Source organism: Hippichthys cyanospilos, chromosome 15 (genome assembly GCF_059441005.1).
Source record: "Hippichthys cyanospilos isolate Australia breed blue-spotted pipefish chromosome 15, RoL_Hcya_1.0, whole genome shotgun sequence".
NCBI lineage: Eukaryota > Metazoa > Chordata > Actinopteri > Syngnathiformes > Syngnathidae > Hippichthys > Hippichthys cyanospilos.
Window position 1 is genome coordinate 7,417,112 of NC_142383.1, and position 11,853 is coordinate 7,428,964.

Sequence of the window (11,853 nt, forward strand, 5' to 3'; positions counted from 1 at the left end):
TGAGGATGCTATCTCGAGTCCTTGCTACTTGTTTTTAATGTCTCTACCAACATCAACACACTGTCAGTTAAAAAAAAAGGGGGATTCAATCGGTAATTAAGGATGCGAAGAAGTCGCTAATCAATAACGCTGTCATTGTATGTGGCACAATCTCTAGCGTTACATCTATCTACTATGTATTGCAAGTGGTGCATTCAAATGCAGTTGGCCACTTCCAACTCAGAAAGAACTGTATTAAAACACTGTATTAAAACATGAATAGCTGCAAATGTCTAATTTAGTGTAGGTATCCTATCAAGTTGTAAGTTGACAATATAAATGATAAGGGGGAAATTACACAGATATTTTATGTAATTCTAATAAAGGGTCCATCTATGTTTGCAATACCAAATCAAATTCACTGAACATAAATATAAATGCAACAATTTTGGTTTTGCTCCCACATCCCACACACAAAAAACACATCTCAAATATTGTCCACAAATTAATCTAAATCCATGATATTAAGCACATCTCCTATATATGGAGATAATCCATCCCACCTCACAGGTCTGCAACGTAAGATGAGGATCATAAGTTAAAAAGTCCATGATCAATGCACGGGTGTACCTTGAATTGGCCACAATAAACAGTTACTCTGAAATTTTCCATTTTGTTACCCAGCACAATTCTACAGATAATCTTAGAGTTCATCTCATAAAACTGGGCATAAAAACAAAAGTGTTATGTTCATATTTTTGTTCAGTGTGTTTGATTGTGTAATATAAATATCCAGTGAGTAGATGGTCCTAGGCTTCGTTATCCATTCTAGTGGTTGGTATGTCAATAAATCAAAATAAAGACTAAAGCTACCTTTTTTGACATAAATATGAGTATTATAACATTTCCCTCCAAAGAAATAAAGCACAGTAAAATGAGTCCTTTTCAAACAGGGGTCTAAACACTGAACAAGTATAGTACAGTATTCAGTTTTATTTCGTCAATAATTTACAGACCTGCGCAGGATGTTGCAGTCCCTGCCCATAAGCCGTTTTCTGTCAAGCGTTTCTCATTTTCTGTTTTTAGTTTCAGCTAAACATTTTAATTTTGGTGCATTTCTAGTTTTAGTTGTGTTTAATGGAGCATGTTCTTCATTCAGGTTTTACACCATGTCCATCATGACGGCTGTGGACCTGCTTGGCTGCACAGGAAGCACAGAGGAACGGGCGGCCCTGCTCCATAAGACCATCCAGTTGGCGGCCGAGCTGAAGAGCAACCTTGGTAACATGTTTGGCTTTGCTGCTGTCATGAGGGCCTTGGATCTGCCCCAGGTAAGACCAGCACGGTTGCCATCTTTCATTGTGTATTGGTGTTTATTTCTCTGTGCTGATGCGTTTGTGATCACGCCTTAGATTTCTCGGCTGGAGCAGACGTGGGTGACATTACGCCAGAGACATACAGAGGGCGCTATTCTATATGAGAAGAAGCTCAAACCGTTCCTGAAGAATTTGAATGACGGCAAAGGTGAGTTTCAAGCCCTTCATACTAAATACCATCTCAAAAAATACAGTCTTCATGATCTGAGATTCAGGGTGTACCAAATACATATAGTTGAATGCGTAAAATCAGTGACATCATTGATTAATAGAGCTTAATTGAGGCCTGAACGATATGGCCAAAAAAACAAAATCTTGATTATCTTGTGTTTTTCATTCAGTCTGGATGGTTATAATATTCATTTGTTTTAATCCAAGTAATAAACCCGACGAAAATGTATGTAAAGCCTTGATTTGTTCAAAAATAAATCAAGTGCAAAATGTTCAAATTTTGTTCAAGTAATTTTCAAATCATCCGTTCTTAAAAGGATAAATTCCTGGATTTAATTTGATGTATTGCTCAGTCCTACTTTAGCTTTCCTTTATAAATGTAATATACAAATTTAATATACTAAACACAGCAACAACCGCAATAAGCCTATTTAGGAACATAAAATAGTCAGACCTGTGGTCGCAGACTCAAATGCCTCATTTGTTGTAGGTGGGAAGTCGGAATTATCATTATTGGATTGTTCCAGTTTTGAACTCTGTGTCAGTGACCAACATAAACAAAAAAGATGGTTGATTGGGGTCCTTTTTTTTCTGCATCACAACTTGATCTTCCCAGTTCAAAAGGTTATTCAAGTGTACTTTTCAGAGTCGGAGATCAGAAAAGTGCTACTTCCCACTTTTTTTGAATGCAGCATATGAAGAGAGTAAACATAGTAGAGACATTTAAATCAAAGGGGAAGGCTTCATTTTTATTCAAAGGATAAATCGAAGTTCAAATACATGTGTCAAATAAAATACATTTACTGCACATATGATAAATAGCTATCAAGGCCCAAGGATGTCGTCGTATAGCAAGAAACCTGTTAAAGTAATTCAATTAAAATGTACTACACGTGAGCTAAACAAGAATTATTCTTCAATACATGTTTGAAAAAAACGTTCTAAAAGATCAAATGTACTTTATTGGTAAATTATTGGTACTAAACAAACATTTAGCCATTGTGAACTTCATTGATTCTTCACCATTAGAAAAAGCCCATGTACCACATGCTGAATAAGAGCACTGCTTTGAATATTTTACCATGAAAACAAAAACAAGCATTTATGCATACATTTGTATTCATGAACCATCATCACTATGATTCCTTGGGTCAAAGGGCCGAGCTGGGAGCTCGATTATGTGAACACACAAAGGAAATGAATCAAAATTACTTTCACGCACAAATTTATCAATTGAATCAGTTGTGGAAATGAACTTTAGCAACTTTTCTTTTGCCGCAGTGTCACATTCCGGATTTGTTGGAGCACTGCCCAACTTGTCCCAAAATATATATTTCTTAACTTTTTTTTTTTCTTCTTCTTTGCTTCCAGAGTCAAGCGTGGTATCCAGCACCACCTTCCCGCACATCATCCCCGTCCTGTCTTTACTGGAGCGAGGCCTGGCTCTCGGGGAGGGGTTGGAGCCCTGGGAGAGCGCGGAGGTGGGCGTCGACGTGGTCATGCACCACCTGGAGGCGGCTCGGACCGTCGCGCATCACGGGGCAATCTATAGGACCAATGTGGAGAGCAAATTGCAAGGTATGGACACATTTGAAAGCTGCGTTAAACTGTGCTGAGACTCACAGCATGTATTTGTTGCCATGATTAGGAATTGATCTTTCACTGTATTGATCGTTAGGCCATTAAATCTGTTAACCTTGTTTAATCAGGGTAACTAAATAGATTGAGAATAAGTAGCATTGCCTTTGCATTTTATCCCATTAAAATGTGCGTTTAGTATTCATCTTCAAAGCTATTTTATATTTTGTGTTTACTATCCTGTAATCCCATACTATTATTTACACACGTTCACAATTGTAGAACCGATCAATACTATACAAAAACTGCTGCGTACTGCGTACATCTTCTGGAGCAATTTACAATGAATATTGATGCAGTAACAAAAATATAAAATAGGACCGTCATAGTGACTACTAGAGATTGTGATTAATGAAAGAATTCAATTTGCTCAGATCAGCGGTTGTATTCTAAGAAGCTCTATATTCAAGGCGTTTTGAACTGACCAAACAATCTGAGGATGGAAAAGACCTGCCGTTGTCGAGATTCATCTTGCTGGGCTTTTAAGGATAAATTTGAAATTACCGTTCCATTACTAATGGATTCTGTCACATAAAATAGACTACAGATATTGAAGGCTGTGGGCAGATTAAACTGACGTGGCAACACAGAGTTTGAAATCTGATTGGACTGAAATTCCGGTCGAAACTCCAAACAAAGTTTTGGAAATAGACTAATGCATTTTCATAGAGTAAATATTAGAATTTTGGTTGTAAATGCATGTCATTGCTCATAAATGGTTGTTCAAATGCTACAACGATCCCATTACATTTATTTGAGTAACTTTTGGACAAATTGTATTTGTGAAAGTATTTTAGTGGAACATACTCCTGACTGTCAATTGAAAATGTTAAAAGCAGCTGATACTTTTACTGTGTTACATTGAGGTACTTTCTGTTTGCCACTTATATTTTGATCGCTCTTTTATTGAGAGCTATTTGTTTTAGTCTGTCAGTGAGATTTATGACCTCACCAATGGTTTGACATTTCAAAATGGCATTTTTGTATTTGTCGCATGACAGTAAAACAGTGGAAAAAAGGTCATGAGATGGCAAAACACCTCTGGCCTCATATTCAATATAGTACCTCACTCTTGACGGCAACAAAACAAATCATAACCAGTCAAAAGTTTGGAAACAAATTGCACTTCTAATGCATTCATACAAATTAAGAGGTCTAAATTTTCGAGATATTGGCGCGATAATGCACACCTGTGACCTGAATATCATTTAAGGTCATAAAGCATTACCCACATTATTAAGCTGACTGAGAAAATATCAGGCAAAACATGTCACCTTAGAAGAGTCTAAATTATAAAACATGATCTGGAATTTCATTACTATTTCTTCATAATGTCACTGACTAATGTATTAAACCACAGTTAGGGAAATTTTAAAATCACAACATATTTTTTCCAAGCTGACTGGTACTGTATGTCACATGCTATCATCTGTATCTGCCTAGAAATGTGCGCATTTCAACCTAAAAGAATTCTACTTTAAACTTGTGGTACTTCACTACTGTAAAGTGAACTAAGAACCATTTTTTGTGATTAACTTTGCCTTGTTGAATGTTACCCTCTAAATATTCAAAGTACTACTGTGTTCATTTAAATGCGCATATGAGTGGCGTAAGAATAATTTTAAGCAATTTATCTAAGAAGCGTTCATGCATGTTCCAAACAAAAGAGTTCTTCTACACTAGAATGCCATTTGAGCACGTGATTAGCTTGGGGACTACGTTGAAAAATAAATTCTCCAAAATGTTTTGTTCCTTTTAGTTGTTCTGCTGCTTTAAACTTTTCATTCATCCCTCATTCATCCACACTCCAACCTAATGTAATATATTAGCTACTCTACCTACCTTCAATGCATCTAACAATGTTTAGTGTTCACAGACATGGCCTTGCAGGATCATAAAAATCAAGACAGACACTTGAACCTGCCACGTAAATCCAGCCTAACTCCTCTTTCTCCTCTTCGCCCTCGGCGCAGGGTTCCAGGTACAAGCCGACATCCACGAGATCTTCCAGACGGAATTCCAGATGCGTCTGCTGTGGGGATGCCGCGGCTCTGAGGGCAGTCAGATGGAGCGCTACGAGAAGTTTGACAAGGTCCTCACCGCCCTGTCGCACAAGCTGGAACCTCCGGTGCGCCACAGCGAGCTATAGTGACAATGTTCACAACAAAGACACCTTGCATCTGCACTTACCACTCTTAAGTGGTCTCTTCTTGCATGGCCAAAAAAAAAGGAACACGGAGGAGTGCCGGCGGACCACTGTGAGTGGAGAGGCAGCTAAAAGTACGACGGGATGTCACTTGCAACACAACGTACACTCACTGCAGACTGTGGCACTGTGGTCTTCACTTATCCCTGAAATGTCCAGGAGAGGAGACGGACTGATTATGGTGTCCCCTGAGGGCCAGTCGGCAAAGTTTGGCTTTGCTCAGCACACGCGGAATCTTCCCCGCTGTCTCACACTGTAGTAGAAATGACTGGTTACATTTTAATTAGATCATACTGTACATGTCTTTATGTGTGTGCTCGTATGTAAATCATGTGAACATTCCCTCAATTTGTATTTATTTTTTCGGGGCCCTCCATCTATTCAGGGCATTGGGCTTCTCAGACCTCGTGACAAGCGGGAAGGAGTCATCAAAGCTCATTCAAGATGGAGAAGTCCCATCAAATATGAATCAGCCGCTCATGAATTCATGCATCCCAAATGAATTAAAAGCGAAGGCTTTGTGACTTGTTTAAAACAGCTGTGGTACAGTCACATTCGCTCGGGGTTGTGCTCTGATGCTTCCTAAAAGCCAAATTAAGTGAGGCAAGGTTACTTTAAAGCCCTCTCTATTTTCACTTTCAGAACACTAATGGTGGGCATTGGGATGAATTAATAATCAATTAATTTATTACGTCATTGTTTATTTTTAAGATCTTTTTCTGTATGTATTAAACACCTGTTTCAAAGCAAACTTGGAAAAATCAGCCATTCGCGCCATTTTGCGTCAATTTCATAAATAATCAGTTGTGCAAATATCAACAAAACAATGATTGCTGATAATGCCCATCCTTTGAATTTCTTTAGTAAATGACATGAAAGGTTTTAAATGAACCTTGAGAAGTTGATTAAACTGAAAACTTTCTAAGCTGTTTATTTATACTAAAGGTAATATATTGCATCTTGGGTGCAACTCGTTTGTGATAATTCAAGTGAAAGTATAAAACATGTTGGAATTAGGAACTGCTCAAAACAAATGACGAGAACACTTAAACCACACATCCCTTAATTACTTGAGAATATTGATTGATTAAATCAAGATTAAATGTACCAATGAATGGAACTCCTAATTTTAGATTCCTATTTTACCTCTCGCCTGTCTCTTGCAGGAGTTCTAAGCTACTTCCAAGTGGTGAGGCCACTAGATAAAAGAAATGCATATCTAACCAGGAATATTAGCTGATGCAGGATGAAACGTTTTTTTAAATAACCGAAGTACAGAGGTACTTGGAAGTGTGACTGGTGTGAGGTTACACCGTGATGTGTGTGTGTGTGTATGTGTGTGTGTGTGTGTGTGTGTGTGTGTGTGTGTGTGTTTTAGCAGTAAAGTACATACTCAGGAAACTAAGCTATGACAAGCTAGCTAAGGTATAGGGATGGTCGATTAACTAGGATTCCTTAATCTTCATATATGGAAAATCAATTCATAAAATATTCTCCTGTTGCCCTGCCAGTGTTGTTTTGAGCAGAGTGATGACGTAGCTTGACCGTTACTCAACTCTCCAGACATTTGAACACTTTTTTTCTAAATGTGAGAGACCACAACACAAGAAAAAAAAACAAAAAAACATGTAAGCACATGTATGCCAGCTCACTTTTTTGGTGTTTGGTGTACTCGAGACTGACCAATTTAGTACATCACACACATAGCAATTAACAAATATCCTGCTCATCTAATTAAGATGTTGACTGTAGGTGCAAGTGAGGCTAACTTAGTGAAGCTGTTCACTACAGTTTACAGTAATCATAAAACACTTCAAATTGTCATTTTATTGTGTTGAATGACTTGTGAGGAATGGTACTGCAAATGCAACTGTTTGCTCCACTGTTTGTGTCTAGCAGCAGAGCTAGCTAGAGGGCATTTTCTAATTGGCTAACTTTCCACAGGACCTGAGCAGACTGAGTAGGGGGAAAAAAGTGTTAAACTCAACACTGTAGAATAATCTTCTTCTTTTGTCATTTTTAATCTGACATTATTTGGGATAAATAATGGATTTCGTCATTATTTGTTTGGTTGTGTGGACTTCGCTTAGAACAGCAAACTGCTGACACGCTTAAGACATTATTCATTAACAATAACTTCCTTGCACTTGAGAGGATTGTCAGCAGTCACTTATTAAGCCCACTGCTAACACTATAACATCACAATTCATCAATTGTACAAACAATACAGTACAAAGTCTAGCATATTCACTGTACCGCATCATTTAAGGAAATACAGTATGTATTGCTATCTGCTTATATGCTACCAAAATGCATTTGTTTGACTGCTTGTGCTAGGTGTCATTTTTCAAAGATGTAGGCCTGGAAGGTTTGCAGCTCAGAGCTATACAGTCGTTTCAGCTAAAGGACAACTGTCAATTGTTCTAAAAAAAAACAAAACAAACTATTTTGCGCTCCCTCCCATCTCTTTGTTGTCTACCTCCAAATTCACTATAAACATTCTATAATAAACCCGAATATATATGTCAGGTATCAATCAAAGTGAAGTAATTTTCAGTCTTATCTGATCTTTACATGTTTGTTTTTTGCCGTGTGAAACACGTTTATGGGGCACAACTGTACATACAGGTCATGCAAAAGAGTATGTTCCCATTATGGGCCAGCAGGGGACGCCCTTAATTCATCACGCTCCACAGCTGTAATGCCTCATTATGCGGTACAGTATTTTCCGAAGCCTTCTAAATCAGTCACCAGTTGATATTGATGGGGGGGAAATGATTTGTGTGTGCGTTTTTATTCATTCTTTCTTTGGATTCTAAACGGTGATGCCCTACGGACTGTGTGGAATGAAAGGCGATAGGATAGTATGATGATTTTTGTTGTTCGCCTTGTTTTTATTCTACATAATGTACATAGAAATTCAGTCTTTTTCAAATAAATGATTGCTTGTGTCACGAAGTACCTTCGATTTGAATTATTTTGGAGGTTTTCTGATAGAATAGCTGAAAAAAAAAAGTTTGGGGCTAAGTTGATTTTAAGAGGCAATATCAGACAGATACTGTAAGTCTAATAGTTACACATAACTAGTAAACTACACTCAATAGGCATTGTTTTTGTAATCATACATGTTTATTCTTTTGGTTAATGCTTTTTAACACCATGATAGAGCCACACATTTTTTCTTTTCGAATTAGGGTCAAATTGATTCAAATATGAAGCAACTACCCATCCATTTTTTTTTAGTTATCCTCACTAGGATTGCTGGCATGCTGGTGCCTATTCCAGCTGTCTCGGGCAGTAGGCAGGAGACACCTGTGACCTGGTTGCCAGCCAATCGCAGGGTACACGGAGAGGAACAACCACTCACACTCACAATCACACTTAAGGGCAATTTGGAGTATCCAATTTACCAACCATGCATGTTTTTGGGATTGTGATCCGCATTGTCATTTTTGATGCAATTTTCCAGAATATGGTGATGTTACACAATCACTCCATTAGAGTTGCTGAATAAAAATATACCTTGAGATATCTCTACAAATGACAGCCAAGCTAACCTTTTATTATTATTATTATACAAAAAATGTTCAAGCATATCCTCCCAGTGCCAATGTCAGAAAAAAACAAGCTATCTGGTATCTAAAAATATGGTATATATGGTATATGCTATATATATATATATATATATATATATATATATATATATATATATATATATATATATATATATATATATATATATATATATATATATACACATACATGAAGCCATCAATTTTCCATAGATGATAGAAGAAGAAGAATAGTCTATAGAAAATTTTACAGTGTCCAATAAACCATGGAGTGTGGGAAGAAGCTGGAGTGCCTGGAGAAAAACCCCATGGGCTCAGAGAGAACATGGAAACTCCATACAGAAAGGCCAGAGCAAGCTTTATTTGAACCCGGGCCTCTGAAGTGTGAGGCAGACATGCTCGTATACTCACAACCAACGAGTCAACATAAAACACCTGGATAAGAAACAATTGGAAAAGGGATCTGAGTGGCCAACACAAGGTAAGCAGGTAAAAGCAGACAGGTGGACACAATCACACTGACAAAGACAGACATGAGGGGAACAAAATATAAACTTGAACACATTAAAAAAAAAAAAAAATAGAACTCAAATACACAGTTAAATCGCTGGAAAAGCCAAAAACAAAAGAGCATAAAACACAGATACTAACCCACAACAAAAAACTAACAAACATCAAGCAAACATGACAGATATTAACATTTCACAGGGAGTACATCATTGAAAAAGGTTGAGAACCACTGTCTTGGATCATAAAGAGCCTCATATTCTTTATATTGCCTTCTATACAGCTAATCAGAGTGACTGATGGCATCTAATATAGAATCAAAAAGAAACTACAGAAGCAAGCACAATGGCATGAAACTGGCCGCTGCACCATCTGCCACAAAGAGAAAATCATCATTGGCTCTTCTCTTTGTCTCCGCCGCCCATACAGTTCCATAGGCGTAACATGTTATGGATGTAATCTCTAAGAGGATTCTCTCTGCTTGATATCTTAGAGCGTGTTCATTTCAGCTCTTTATGTTCCTCATTGAAACAGACACAAGATCCACAGACCCGCCTGCCAGCCAGCAAGCCAGTCGGACCGCCAACCAGCCAACCGCCATCCCTAATACCACACACACACACACACACACACACACACACACACACACACACACACACACACACACACACATTCCTTTTATTTCTAGGCCATTGTGTTGGTCATTGTCAATTGATTATGTGTGACCCGAGCAGCCGTGGCACTGACTTCTGATACCCATTTGCAGAAATATTGAAAAATTAAATTGTTGATGACTCATTGATACCTAGTTACTTGAAGAAAGTTACTCATTGGCTACAAAAGAAAAGGGTCCTCATATAAAATATTGATAAACATCTTAAGATAAGCTTAGCAAATGTGGAGTGGCATCCATTGTGGTTGTTGGGGCTGCAGGGGGTCATCTTTTTTGGATAACTCACCCTGTAACCGTGAAGCCTATGTGAATATAAAACAGCTAACCAGCACAGATACTTATCACGTCTTAATTATTATCATAACCAACACAGACGCCATCATCAGGCCCCTCTCAATTTCCCGCCTCACATGTCCTCCCCCTGGCCCCCGCCAGGCCCCTGGTCGATCTGTCTATGTGGCCCTGCGCTGACTCCTCATTAACACATGAATACAGGGGAGGAAAGAGCCTACGAAGGCTTGGACGCCAACAGAAGGGAAGATTTGCAATTCAAACCTCTGACCGACCCCTTATAGCACAGACAAACGTGCGCAAACACACACACACGCACACACACACGCACACACCTCATACCCCACAATCGCATATACTGGGGCCAGAAACTGTCACTGGTATGATTGAGCATCTATATAAAGAGGGAGAATCAGAGCGAGACAGATGTGGATTCCCACCGCCATGTCATACTTGTATTGAAAAGGTTCATTGCCAACTATTTTTCAATACAATATAACATAGACCCAAAATAAAATTTGGTTCAGCTTTGAAACTCTTCATCATCATCATTTTTTGTTGCATGTACATGTAAAGTGAAACATGTAAAGTGAAACAAACCAATGCATAGCAAATATTGTTTTGACAAAAATTCATAGGTGCATAGGAGCAACTTTAGAAATGCATCGTTCTTTATCAACTTTAAATAAATAAATAAATGGCCTCCTTCAAATGACCTAATAGATTTCTATTTTATGTAAAATGATCTGAAATAAGCCATTAATATTACTTAAACAAAAAAAATCCCTACAAAGGCAAATTCCAGAATTTATTAATTTCTAATACATACACATTGAGGTTTATACATTTAAGTAAAATAAATAAATACATTAACTGAATAAAAAGAAACAATATTATTAAAAAAAAAAGAATTTGTAAACCAAATCCATTGAAGAAAAATAATTCTAAAAACAAACAATCACATACATAAAAAAACAGTATCTTAAAATTAACGAATAAACTTCACGTTTACTTTTACATGATAAAAATTTGCCCTTTTAACGTTGTACAGTTTTAGCTTTTTGTCTTGGGGTTAGGGTTATTTTTAGGTCAAAAATAAGTCAATTTTTAATTGTGTATTTAATAAAAACAAGTTATATTCCCACAAAATGTTCTTATGAATAAAGACATGCCAAAAGTAAATATAATTTAATATTTTGGAACTTTTTATATGATGCTATGAAATATACTACTGTATTCAGAAATGACGTATTAAAACGAATTATAGTTGTTCAAAAGTTTGATTGTTGTAAAAGAGTCGCTTTATCCTAATTAGAATTTTCACATTTTGGAGGGGCTCTATTTTCATTTTCGATTTAGAAGCAAAATCATTAGTTTTCAAAGCCTTGCGCAAATCAGAAGCGGAAGTCTATAAACGTCACTTCCAGCCCTCCGAGCATC

The 11,853-nt window shown here is 37.4% G+C and overlaps 1 protein-coding gene across 3 annotated transcripts in view; it reads left to right on the forward strand.

Annotated features, from left to right (window-relative positions):
- The window catches only part of sh2d3ca (SH2 domain containing 3Ca), a 64,455-nt gene extending 56,124 nt beyond the window's left edge, over positions 1–8,331 (forward strand). For all 3 annotated transcript variants that reach the window (XM_088435803.1, XM_088435804.1, XM_088435802.1), the window contains 4 exons: positions 1,139–1,310; positions 1,392–1,503; positions 2,898–3,104; positions 5,138–8,331. In XM_088435803.1, the coding sequence (XP_088291929.1) occupies positions 1,139–1,310; positions 1,392–1,503; positions 2,898–3,104; positions 5,138–5,313 (667 nt within the window). In that variant the 3' untranslated portion in view covers positions 5,314–8,331. The remainder of the gene's footprint in view (positions 1–1,138; positions 1,311–1,391; positions 1,504–2,897; positions 3,105–5,137) is intronic.
- The last annotated feature ends 3,522 nt before the right edge of the window (positions 8,332–11,853 follow it).